The sequence below is a fragment of the Pipra filicauda genome, unplaced genomic scaffold (genome assembly GCF_003945595.2).
Source record: "Pipra filicauda isolate LSUMZ 115617 unplaced genomic scaffold, ASM394559v2 scaffold285_size1263560_pilon, whole genome shotgun sequence".
Lineage (NCBI taxonomy): Eukaryota > Metazoa > Chordata > Aves > Passeriformes > Pipridae > Pipra > Pipra filicauda.
The window spans coordinates 58,233-71,533 of record NW_024104404.1 but is presented as its reverse complement, the minus strand read 5'-3'; the positions used below and the strand labels follow the sequence as shown (position 1 = coordinate 71,533).

At 45.4% G+C, this 13,301-nt stretch overlaps 1 protein-coding gene across 2 annotated transcripts in view; it reads right to left on the bottom strand.

Moving 5' to 3' along the window:
• The window catches only part of LOC113989713 (ceramide synthase 4-like), a 42,724-nt gene that overhangs the window by 5,396 nt on the left and 24,027 nt on the right, over window positions 1-13,301 (bottom strand). For both annotated transcript variants that reach the window (XM_027724555.2, XM_027724556.2), the window contains exons 4-11: window positions 8,938-9,055; window positions 6,804-6,922; window positions 4,757-4,814; window positions 2,857-2,907; window positions 1,816-1,908; window positions 1,037-1,165; window positions 674-780; window positions 124-280 (exon numbers count right to left, since the gene is read on the bottom strand). In XM_027724555.2, the coding sequence (XP_027580356.2) occupies window positions 124-280; window positions 674-780; window positions 1,037-1,165; window positions 1,816-1,908; window positions 2,857-2,907; window positions 4,757-4,814; window positions 6,804-6,922; window positions 8,938-9,055 (832 nt within the window). The remainder of the gene's footprint in view (window positions 1-123; window positions 281-673; window positions 781-1,036; window positions 1,166-1,815; window positions 1,909-2,856; window positions 2,908-4,756; window positions 4,815-6,803; window positions 6,923-8,937; window positions 9,056-13,301) is intronic.

The following is a 13,301-nucleotide window of genomic DNA, read 5'->3' as shown; positions in this document are numbered from 1 at the left end:
TTGGAATGTACATGTATAATTTCACTAGGGCAAGAAGGAATCCATCCCAGATGGACCCCTGTGCTCCCAAGGTGGACCCTCTCTCCCCATGTGATGGAAAGGGTACTACAGACTGATGCATACCGTGCCCTGGAGGATGAACTTGTAGACCATGTGAATAATTAGGCAGGACCAGAAGACATGGAGCAGCTGCAGAATTATCAGGAGGGTGTTCACGAAGTAGTATCCAAAGAAGGGTTGGAATATCTCCATGGAGTAATAGTAGGTGTTATACAGCACTCTGCAAAAGGGGGGGAATTGCAGTGGAGGGAAAACGTGTTGTTAGTAGGGCCATAATTAAGCCACAGAAAGTTCTGATCACAGAGGAAGTTTTGGATCTTTATCTATAACACTTCCATCTTTATCTATAACACATGTGAACCAACTCTCAGTTCCCCATCCAAAATACACAGGGTAGAGCCACAGGCCCAGGACTCCTCCTCTGCAGGACCCTTCAGGGCTTCAAGACTAGTCTATAAACTCCAAGGCAGGTGCAACAGCCATGTGGCACTTCAGCCTGTGCAAAAGGCAGGGACACATGCTGAGGACTGAGAAGCAAAGGCTGCAGCACCCAGCTCATTCTCCTGTCTCTCAGAAAGCAGCTTTTCCATGTCCCCTGACTGAACAGACTCACGTGTAAGGGTAAACGACCAGGCGGCTGATCAGGAAAACAGCGGAGAAGATCATGAAGAGGCTGTCACAAGTTTTTTTCCACTTCATGTAATTGAATATCTTAGTTGGCTGGAAGGAGAAAGAACGATGAAACAGCATCTGCACACGCTCCAGGAGGGTAATGACACAGGCACAGCACAACCTGCCTGCGGGTAACCACGGCCCTGCCCAGCTCTCCGCAGGGCACCCTCGGCTGGGCCAGCAGATCAGCACGAGGGATCTGTGGAACACTCCAGTGCTTGTGATAGGTGAAGGGACACCCTCAGGCTGAAGAGCACCACTGCTAACTGGGCTTTTTGCCTGGCAGGGAGGTTGTGGGGCTCACCTCTAGGAAGCAATCAGAGGCATCGTGAATCACCAGCACCAGCGTCCCGATGCGGATGTAATTGCCACAGTATGAGAAGCTGATCAGGAAGATGGTTGCAGCATGATGGACTATCTGCTCCTTGAAATCCTGGTGAGAAAGGGAACAGCAGAGAATAAATTTCATGATGCACCTCCTGCCCAGGTCCAAGCATGCCTCCTACAGGGAGCAATGATACCTCTCTACCCCTTGACTAAGAAACCTCCCACTACGGGTGTTACCCATGTAATTCTTTTACCAAACACATTCTAGAAATGTAGGCAACCAAGAGACCCAGGAATGAAGAGTTTATGGTGTAAACTGAGGATCTTGCAACAAAGAACATTCTCTCTCTCCACCAGCAATGGTCTGATGGTGTGCCCTGCAGTCTGTTGGGGCACTGGCACCTGGAACACATGCAGCTTAACTGGCAGAGAACCAGCTCTTTTTCCTGTCTCTGTGATCAGTGCAGCCTAGAAGAGTCACAGAAGCCAAATTTTTACATTTGGATTTTAGGTTTGGATTGAGAACTGCAGTAGTTTACAACTTTCTATGTCAGGGTTTGTGTTCTCCACTTCCCAGAGGAGCAGGAAGACAGTGACTGGGAACGGAAATTCCTGTCAATGAGCAAGGACAGAGTCACACAAAACCTCAGACTAGCACTATACACATAGTGTAGAGATGCTCTTGGAGATCACTGTCCTGAGCACTCAGGTTGTGTTCCTGTTTGTTCTTGACTCTCCCCTGAGACTGCCCCTCACCTTCCTCTTCACGTCGAAGGGCAGGGTGAAGACCAGCGACCAGTAGAAGGAGAGCTCCAGCATGTAGTACCAGAACAGGGAGGGCTGGAGAGGCTGTGAGGGAGGGAGAGACAGGGAAGTATCCATCAGATACAGCAGTGCAAGGGCTGGAAGTGAAAACTCCTTTTGAGGCAAAAGATTCAGACGACCAAACCAACAAAGCTGGTTCTTGCAGCTACAGGGGGAAATACTTGAACTGAACCATGTGGTCATTTATTAAATGTCATCTGTGCCAATGTGAAATCAAATAGCAGGGGAAATTTCACTTCACCACACCACGTTGAATATTTGGGGAACCACCAGGCAGATCCTGAACACTTTTAGGATTTTTTCAGCACTGTTCAGATTCCTGAGCAGCCAGCACAGAGCTTTAAAAGCTCCTTTCAGCCTAGCTGGCACTTTGCAGAACACCCAGAGGGTGTTTTGGTCTGGGCTGGTAAGAGATGTAACACTTCCCAACTCGCCAGACAGCTTCTCGCAGTGCTGTTGTCAAAAAAATCAATATATACATTGTCAAACTGTAAGAGAGCATCTTCTGCCCTCGGTGGGAATGATGCTGTATTGCTCCTGTATTTCCACTGGGAAACAAACTCCCCTGGGAGCACTGTGGACATGACTCCTCAGCACAGCTGGAGCCCACCACGTGCAGAGCACGTCCTCTGCTCTGCAGACCTCCACTGAAGTCTTTATTTCTCTCCTCAGCCTCTTCTGCAAACTAAATAACGCTGCAACATTCCCAATTTACAGCTTCTTGGCTCAGCTGGTCAGAACTCTCCCTTTATTTCTGCAGCCTCCTCCTGCTCTGCTGACTCATCCTCTCTTGTGTTTAGATGACACCAGGTACAAAGACATTCTCCCCTAGATGAGGGTTTGAATTCTTAGGGCTCGTAAGTTTGAATTTAATTCGGTGTCCTCTTTTTGTCACTAATATAATCTGATTTTCAAAAGATACTGAAACACAATACAAGATTTATAGCAGCAATTTTCCCTCGTGTGACTCACCTGTTGTGGATACCCTGTCCAGCACTCCCTATGGTCCCAAAGCCAAGGTTTCTGCAATGAAAATGCAATGTGAATGTGAGAATATAGAGAAATCCTTTTCTTATCAACTGTCTAACTCCTTTAGTTTGTTACTACTACAGACTTTGTTGTCTTTTATTACAGGCAGAGCTGGTCACACTGTCTGGAATTCTGTTGCCAAGAGATTTCCACTACAAGGACTTGCAGCTGCTTGTAACATTTCCAAATTGTGGCTATTGTGCTGAAATCTCACGTGTTGTTTAGCCCAGTTTCAAATCAAATAGCTCAGGGAAGATTTCTACCAGCTTGTTGCAGTCTTCTACAAGTTTGAGGTTGTGGTGGTGATGTTTTGAGTATTTTAAAAGATTCTTACACGTACAGAACCAGGAGAGATATGTCATACAGAGAAGACAAAATAAAAACCATGAAACAACTATGGCATACTGTGTTCCCTAAGCTAGAAAAGAACCCCAGATCTCTGAGTTTCATCACTCCTCTACAGCTGTTTTCTGGTGGCCTATGGAAGAGAACTTTACTTTGCTGTTTCACTGACTCGTGGGCAGAGGTTTTTGTTGTCAGTCTAAAGCTACTAATATAGAATTCAAACATTTGCTTTTTTTCCAAATAAAGAAGGATGTTTCACAAAAACAAATGCATGTTAAAACGCTGCCCAGGTTTCAAAGTAAACACGTGAAAGTCATGAAATCTCACATGCATATATGCCCTGTCATGTTAGTTGTTTGTCCTTTTTAATGTAGTCATTTTGGCACAATTTAGGTAACAGAATAACATCCTATTTGCTACAGGATCTAGAGGCGCTGTCTGCAGGATAGATTTCTCCTTTTTTTCTGTGAAAATTGGAAGATGTGTATTGAATAAAGACAAGAGTTTCACAAAAAGTGAAAATTACATCTCATCCACAGAAAGGTCAGATGACATGCAGAAGAACCTGATTTTGCCCCTTGTTGCCACAGGGCTCTTGTACAATGCCAAGCAGGCCACCACACTTTAATACCTGGCCTCAAAGAACAGCCTTCTGGAATTCAGATACCCTCACTCCTCTGCTAGCTCATCCTATAACCCTCATCCACCTGGAGTACCTTAAATCCTGACTTGATAGTCTGTGTAAGTTCAAAAGTCTTGTTACAATAACGAGGTTACAAGGACAGTCTGTTACTGCTGTCTTGGGACCTCACGTTTTCCATCACTTAACCCCTCAGACAGTACCAGAAGACTCTGGAAAGCTCACTTAGGGAACCAGATTCAGCAAAAGAGTCAGGGGAACCTTTAAAATATGGGCAGAGGATGGCCAGTGCCCCCAGTCCCAGCTCAGTGCCTACAACTCAGGGATTAGAGCACACCCATGTTTCTGTTACCTCTTCTGCCTAGTGAGGCAGTTCTATTTGCATCAAGAGAACTCATTATTTATCAAATCAGAGAAAAGGCAGAGCCATGAACTTGAACCAATCACACCTCGGGTAAGGAAAAGAAAATTAACAAATAAAATTACTAAATTGCAGTCCATGGTCCCAAGGAAGCTTGAGTTTTTTACCTTCAACAGGTATTGGATACAATACATATCTGCAGCTTCCATGATGTATGTGTTCCACCTCCCACCCCACAGAAAGGTACTTTTACACAATCCCAATTTTCTTCTGTTTTGCCAGAAGAAGAGGAAACATCTTGGTTCTGAGCTGGAGTTCCTATAATAAGCAGGGTGCAGTATGTCTGTGGTCTCCTAAGTGTGCTATGCGGGGGATAGACACTGACCTGGGTGGAAAACCTCTAGAAGAAGGTCTGAAAAGACATGTTTGACAACAAACTCTGCCATTCTTGCAGGCACTGGCTGGGTAGAACAGCAGGTGGGTTCTTGTGTACTCACATCATACAGGACAGCGAGTCCGGTGAAGAAAGAAATGATGTAAAATGTAAACCTCCAGCTGCAAACAAACGAAACAAAGTGTGTTAGAATCCCACTCATTGACCCTCGAGCTGCAAGGCTGTGCACCCTCACACTCTTTCAGAGAATGACACTGTTAAGACAAAGACACACATTAATGTACTCAGGGTTTGCCCAGAACAGGAGCAGCTCTTTGCATGTTCCCAGCACATTCCACAGACTTCACAACTGCCTTCCTTACCCTAGAGATGCCAGAAGACACAAGAATCTCGCTGACTGAAATCACTCAGAGCTTAATCCCAAAGCTTCCCAGCGCTGGCAGATGCATTTGTAAAAGTCAAACAATGCCAACCTCTCTCCTAGGCCTTTGGAGATCAGGCATGCTAAATTCATTATCATGTAAAGGAACTAATTACTGCCGTGTTTGGCCTCGGTCAGGAGCTGGTAAAGATTTACCACCATTAAACCCACACAGAAGTACATGTGAACTGTTTGCCAAGTGCAGTGGACAGAGGCAGGTCACTCTGTACACACATGCAGTAAGGAATGACAGGAATTTCACCCCAACAGAATAAACAAGTTATTAATAAACTAAACACAGGAAATATTCAAAGGAATAAAACTGTCTAAACCAGTCCTGTAATTTCCAAAAAATCTCCACAACAATTCAGATGTAATTGCATTTTGAGAGAGTGACTCCACCTGTCAATGAAACCCCCCAGGAGCTCCAATACAAAAATAATCTCTGCAAAGTTCCTGTGTCACATCAGAGACATATTCTGTCTACAGACTGCACATGGTGACAGAGGGCAGGTGGAAGGACACCAGCCTCAGTGAGCTGAGGCAGAAAAGGATTTACTGTTTACTATTTACTGTTATTATTTACTACAAGTTATCCAGTGCAGAGAGAGCTGAGATTTCATCTGGATGGAGGCAGAATAAACATCCTTGCTTTACTACTCCTTATCTGCAGTTTCTGTAAATATTTCTAACTGCAACTACCTGGAATATTATAAATAAATAATACACATCCTTTTCCTTTATTTCAATTAGGTTTTTTAGGCAGGGGTTTTGAATTAGAGGTGGAGTGCTAAACGGAGCACGAGGTGATGAGCTCAAAGTTGTATCCCTGTGGATACACACTTTTAGATAGATGAATAGCACTCCAGGTATTTGCTGACTTATTTCATCTTTATGGCTTTCCTGGGAGAACCCACTTCCTGACACAAATAGCAGAGCAGCCACTCATAAGTCAGGCATTCCAACCAAGTTGAGAAGAATTCTCCTTTTCTGTGGAAAGCTGAGCCAGGACTGACATTCACAGATCTGGCTGATGGGAGATTTATTTTGTGCCTCCACACAACAAGCTGTGGGTTTCCACACAGCTGTTTTCAAGGCAACTTTTGCCCTTTGCAAAACACAAGCTTTCACCCAGGCCCCTTTCTCTGCCCCTGGGGAAGGGTGTTGGTTTGTGACTTTCAGGGTGCTGAAGTCAAGTGACAGCAGAATCCAATCCAGCCCACTGCCAGTGGGTTTTGAAAGCAACAGTGTGCAAAATAGTTGCAGAAAAAGATGCAGCAGAAGGAATCAGCTCGCAGAGAAGCAAAGGGAAGCCATGGAAAAGGCAAAAGAAAGGCTGAATTTTTTGTAGGTACTGAAACAGCAGCAGATGCCAACACAAGAGAGTTTTTCAGGTACGATTGTGTTTCAGAGCAAAATGCCAGTCTGACAAAGTCAGAAACAGGGGCCTGGTAAGGAATAAAGGTGAGACAGCAGTAAAAGGAGACTTGGGACTGAAATAATGAGGAAAAGCAAGAAACGTTTCAGGAACAGAGAAGCAGCAGAGTTGCAGAAGAGCCAAGTGGGTCAGGGAAGAGCTGGGATGCTCTCAGCTCAGGGATGGAGGGCAGCAGAGAGCTGGGATCTCTGCACAGGGATGGAGGGCAGGATGGGAGGCAGTGAGCTGTCTGAGCTGCCACAGCTCAGCTCTGGTGAAAACCTGCTGCTGGTGGCTCTTGCTCCTGCTCACCAGGCCTCGCAGAACTTCTTGGACAGGCTGGGCCGGTCCATGTTCCTCCGGCGCCGGAACCACCTCTCCACCTTCCTCACTGGCAGGTCACACTGCTTGGACAAACGGATCAGCTCACCCTGGAAAACAGGTTCAGACCCAGGTTCAAAGGTCAGATGGGGCAATATCTCACCTGATCCACCACAGAGCCCAGCTGGGGGCTCCCGGCAAGCCCAAATCTGTTCAGGCTAGGGCATCTTTTGTGTAAAAACCTCAGACAGCAGAAAATCCTTCTGTTCCCCTCTAAGCAACTGGTTATTAATGTTGAAACTTCTCAGTTTTTCATGTGAACTTCCCCAGTTTCAACTTTCAAACTGGTCTTGTCTCCTCATGTGAGTTTGCTGTCAAATGGCTTCCTCACCTTGTCTTCAAGGACCAAGTCCCTTAAATCTGTCACTCCAAGAAAGATTCACTGCAGCTTAGGTAATATTTTAAAGTTCTGCATCAAATCTTGCCATGCCTCTCAGCATTCTGAGGCATGGATGCCATGAGCAGAAGCAATGCCATTTTCCTACCGGATATTCTCCTGTTGTGGTAAACCTGTTAGGGATAATTTTTCAATAAATTACCCACAGAAATCCTGCAATTACCTTCCTTCTTGTCCTAGGGCTCTTAAGAGTTTGGCGTGTGACACGAAAAAAGTTTGTCATGTTTTATATTCCTACTTGGAAGTGTCATCATGGATAACCTTATTTTTTAAGTAAAGCAACTGTTTTCCATGGAATGCCTTTACATTATGGTATCATGTGAGAGTGACTTATACAGCGTGAGCATGTTGTACAAAAATATGTTCATTGCAAATTTTCAGATGTTCTGCTTTTGACTCTCACTTAGTGACTTGTGTTCTGGTGGTGGAGACAAATGGAGATGCTAATTTATATTCTCCAGCTACTCTGTCATGTGGAATTCCTCCCAGGGAAGGCAGGCGAGAACTGCAAAATCTCACAAGTAAAATCTGCCTCTAAGCAAGTGTTTGAGAGCTCATGGGAGAGGGAGGAAGCCAGCAGGCTGGCTGGGGTGTACCTGGTGAGCAGAGAGCAGCTGCCAGGGAGCAGCACTAGCCCTGCTCCACTTCTCAGTGCTGTCAGAGTCTCGTGGTGAGGACATGTTCCAGTGTCACAGATTTTCTGGGATAAAAGTACAGCTTCAGTGTAATGTGGGTGCAGGGAGAGCTGTGGGTAAACCTGCTGGCAAAGCCAGGCCTTTCCCTACCACAGGGGACTTCACCAACAAGATTAAATCCTAATATTGCCTGAAAATTCACAATCCCAGTGGTTTTTTCCCTCAGCAGCAGGCATTATAACTGAATTATCTTGCCAACTTCTTCAAGACCACTCCTCTTAGCCTTCAGGGGAAAACTACCCCCTAGTTGTGTTTGTAGGCTTCTGATGCTCCTCACAATCTCTGTGATGATGACTAAGACTTTGGCTTCCTGAAAAGGCCAATCTCAAACTCCCAGACTGCACAGCAACAGAATGACCCTGCCCAGGACTAGGACATCAAGCCACACACACCTGCTGGGCTGCAAGGACTACCAATGTGGGAGTCAGCTCAAGGCAGCTGATATGACTAGTTTTTTATAGGATTTTCTAATACCTGAAAAGAAGCCATCACAGAATGGCTGGGGTTGGAAGGGATCATGGGGGCCACCCGGTCCAATGGGCCCTGCTCAAATAGAACCAGGCTCCCAGGACCATGTCCAGACAGCTTTGAGCTTTCCCAAGGATAGAAACTGCACCACCTCTTCTGGGCAACCTGGTGACCCCTCAGAGCAAGAAAGGTCACTGATATTCAGGCAGAGGCCCCTGTGTTACAGTTTGTGCTGTGTGTAAGGTAAACACCAGAGGGAACTGGAGTTGCATTATCTCCTCTGGGAGAACAGTTTCCTCCCAGGTGTTCAGAAACAGAGCTGAGAACTGTTGGCACTGCAGAAGGACCAGAGCTGCTCTCAGCCAGCCAGTGCTACAGTCATTCCTGCTGCTTCATTGAGCTTCCAAATATGAATGGCATTACCAAACTCCAGGATTCCAAATGGGAGATCTTGTTTGGCTAAAGACACCAAATCTCCAGGAAAGCACAGGAAGAAGGGACTCACCTCCTCAGGGTTCTTGCAGCGCGTACTATAGAAGGTTTCCAGCACGGGGTTGGGCTGAGCTTTTGGTCTCTGCTTGTCTCTCACGCCCAGTTTGGTACTGAGGGGCAGGGCTATGGCTCTGCAAGAGAAAAGATGAAGGTTCAGCCAAAAATAGAACAGTGATTTCTGATACTACAGCGCTGTTCAAACGTGAGGCAGCACATAAGGGCTGCCTCCCATGTGTGGATCTAAACATGGGTGTCATGTCAAGCAGGTAAAAAGGCAAACTTACAGCAGAAACAGCAGGACTTTTATCCTAGTGCTCTGAGTTCTGTACTGTAATATCCAAAATTACACAAGGTCAGCAAATGCTGTATCCTGCTTTGTCAAGTTCTGAATCCCCTACTGTGGGTCTCTGGCTCTCCCGCAGCTGAGGAGGAGAACCAGAGTGATGATAAGGCCTAAATGTTGTTCCCTGCTTGGTCTAGAACATGCAACATACATGGCACCACCTGAACTAAGGGCTTGGCTCAGGATGTGCTGTCAGAGGTGTAGTGTCAACACAGAGGAAATGTCCTGCTGAAACAGGAGGCCACTTGGTCTTTACTGGAGTAATTTACTTCCATGTTCCCTAATGTAAGTCAAGCTGCAAAATAAGGACATGGCAACTAGAAAGATATTCACATGGCATGGATGTTTGTACTAACTGTGCATCTTCAGTCTTCCACGGCGAAGCAACGCAAAGAAAAAAATCTGCATAAACAGAAAAAAGTCACCCGAGGTAACAAAGCTGCTCACAGAATTGCTCTGCTGAACAATTCAACTCTACCAACACTCTTGTCTGCCTCAGCAGCAGGAAACAGCGTCATCCAAGGTGTGAAGGGAGGTCCTGCATGGATACTGCGCAAACAAGAAACTTGGTAAACAACATTTAAGAAAAAAAAAGACCCAAATTAACTCCGTTTTACTCGAATTTCTGGAGAATTAGCTGCTCTTATTAATTGCTCCCTTTTACACACTGCCACTGGCATGCAGTTGGGTCTCCTCAGAAGGAAGAGCAGACAGGCTGCCCAGGATCACTTCTCAGCTCTGTTGCTAAACGTGCAAAACCTCTGGAAAGCCTTATCTCTGCATTCTGGAGTTCCGGTTTTTTGCTCAAGGTGTAACTGCTTCCCTGGAGGGTTACTGGGTTTTTGACTGCAAACTGGTGCTGAGGGGGGTTCAAGCTGATGAGCCCCATGCAGAGGCAGCGAGTGCTGAGCCCACACCAGCTCTGCCTGGTCCCTCCTGCTGCCCAGGCAAGTCCTCTGCTCAGTTATCCCCAATGACTTGCACACTGAACACGATTTCTTTTTTTATTCTTTTTTTTTTTTTTTTTTTACTTTGCATAAAGAAAGCTGAGGAAGCCACTTCACTATGGAGGTGTTTAAAGGTGTTCCACTTAAAAAGAGTATGGGATGTACTTATGGCTGTGATCTGTGCTAGCCATACAGCTCATACTCCATATACCCATGTGCTTAGGGACTGCTCCAGGTCCAGCATCCTTCTGAAGGGTCTTCTGGAAGTTTGCTTTTCAAGAACTCACTTCTTAGTTTAATTAACAGGCATTCAAAATAATTTTATAAACAGACCCCCTACCTAAGGAATGCTGTTAAATGGTTCCACATTTTGCTCAACTTGTGTAACAGCTCATTTCCAGCTTTCTTTAGAACAGCCAACCATTCACCTGTGTATCAGCTGTTCTTTCTCATCGTCTCTGGCAAACTCCTTTGGCATCACTGGCTACAGGAACATTCAAAGACCAATGAAAATTATGTTTCTAGCACAAGAGAAGGGCCAGGGCTAAGCATGCTTGCTGGCAACAAGACACATAGATGGTTATCACAAAAACTATGTGTAAGCATTGAGCAGTTTCAGTCAAATTTAGCAGCACCCTGGCACTGCTGCTGGATGGCAGAGGAATTGCCATTGCTGGGAATTCTGGGGGTTTAGCTCTGACTGCTCTCAAGAAATGTTTGAATTGCATCTTGTGATTTGTTTAGTATCAAGTGATTGGTTTAATAACAGTGATGCTGGACCAGCAGGCCCTGTGCTAAGAACAATGACACAGTATTTCAATGATATCCACAACTATGCTGAAATTGGGAAAACATTTACCTTAAACTCTGCACTATGTCATGGTTCCTGTATTAAGCAGTTCCTTGAAGTGGGCCTGATCTTTCTGTTTCAGAGGTCAGGCATTCAATACAAGTGCCTCTGAAGAGAAAGATGAAATCAAGTTCTGTTCTTAAAAATATTCCAGCTTACTCCTTATTGCAGCTCCTTATCAGGCCACGCTGGGAACTGAAAGGTCTGAAAATTTCCAGACACATTAAAGCAAAGAGAACCTTTCTGTCAGGTGTAAAGACAGCCCGACAACAAGTTTATTTTACTGAAAAACTACTTAAAGTATCCTGACCAATTTCTTGATTTTGTTTAATCCCTGACTTCTCTCTATTTCCTGCTGGTTTCTTATGGTCGTGGTGTAAAATCTCACTTACAGAAACAAGCCAGTTGCAGCTGATAAAGACAGGGTGTAACCAAAATTGCAATTACTTTGTTGTTGAGGTTTTGAGTTGGACCATGAATTATGGGACCAATCCTACTTTTAAGAACATCATTGGGAAATCAAGGCCTGAAATTCTTCCTAAGGGACGTCTGCACATGTTGCTCTGACTCAGTTTTCAGTTAAGTCTTGTTCCAAGCACAACCCTAAGAGGATGATGCTTGTACTGATTTCAACATCACAGACACATCATCTCAGTGGCAGGGATGGTCTCATCACGGCAGTTTATCAGACAGGAGGAGAAAGCCTGAGGACTAAACTGCACCTCTCTCCAGAGCCAGATGCATCCAGTGGGATGGTTCTCATCACCAGCCAACTTCTCCATCAGTGAGCAGCTCTCACTCCATTCTTTACACAGCAGAGTTCTCACCCAGTCAATTTGTTCAGTAATCACAGACCAAACTGTCTTGTGCAAAACCTGCTGAAGCTGAAACTAAATGGATTTATCATGGAGGGGCACAAACTGCTACTCCCCCACCTTGCAAAAGAAGGCTTTCAGAGTCAGCATGAGATACAAGAAATAATATAACTTTGGAGGGGTTTGGGGCATTTTTTTTTTTGATTTATTTATAAGGGTACCACTCTGCAAATACCTTCTAGTATTACGAAATGCAGAACCAGTGACAGCAGCAACCAGAACTTCTATTCTTTAAACTGCACAGTTTCTTTCAGCCTCCTGTTTTCCTTTGGCAGGGGACTATCCCTGTGCTCCTGGAGTACTCTCTTCCTTCTCTTGCTTACATGGGAATGCTTCAATCAGTTAAACTGTTCTGTTGGATACAAGATCCGAGTCACTCCAGTGCTACAGTCCAAACTGAGACAGGTCAGGTTTCAATTAAATCCTACAGCGTGTCCCCTCATCTTTGCACCAAGCCCTGCCTGTAAGACCTACCAGGAAGCTGTTTTCAGATCCCTCCAGATTACTGACCAACAACAAAAGTCTCTGGGCAAAACGAATTTCAGAGAGATACATTTCTAAACTAAATACTTGAAAATGGTGTACTTCTTTTTCTGGTTCAAAGTATCTGTTCCTGGCAGACCAACAGTGTCCCTTTCTTTAAATGTGTAACACGTGGCCCACATACCATCACCACCTTCCTAAGAAGAGGACTAATATTTCTGACTAAAATCCCCTTCTAGTGAAATCTGGGAACTATGTGGATTCAAATTCACTGACACTGGCTTTCAGTTGCCCAACATCCAAAAGTCCCTGGTCAGGTCCAAAATCAGACAAATCCAAAACTGTGTAAATTCTGTTTTTCAACTGCTTACTATCCCTCAAAGCACCTCAGTATCCACATTTTCCTAACCATTCAGCACTCCATCCTAACCATCATAGCACTCCAAGAATTTGATTTTTACGGAAAAGGGTCTTGAACATTACAGAACCAGAAGAGAAGCTGACATCCCTCCTTGCAGGTGCACGTCCAGGGAAATGTTCTGCTAAGGTATACAGGTGCTTAAAACCAAGCTCCAAGTTACTGGTGCAGCACATAATCTCCTACTCACAAGCACGGTCTGGAAACATCAGTGGAATAGGGAAGGTTCCCAAGTTCTAGGTCCTCTCTTTTCTCAGGACATCAGCACCTGCCTCAGCCCTGTGGCACAGCCCAGCACTGCAGCTGGAACGAGCTTCCTGCTCTCCAGCCCTGAATCCACCTTCTCCCACTTTCCTCAGCCCAAACTGGATCACAGAGGAGTTGCTTCACGGCCTGTGAGCTGTTTCTCCTCCCCCCAGGGCTGCACCCACAACCTCCTCAGCTTTCCTGGGCCACACCTG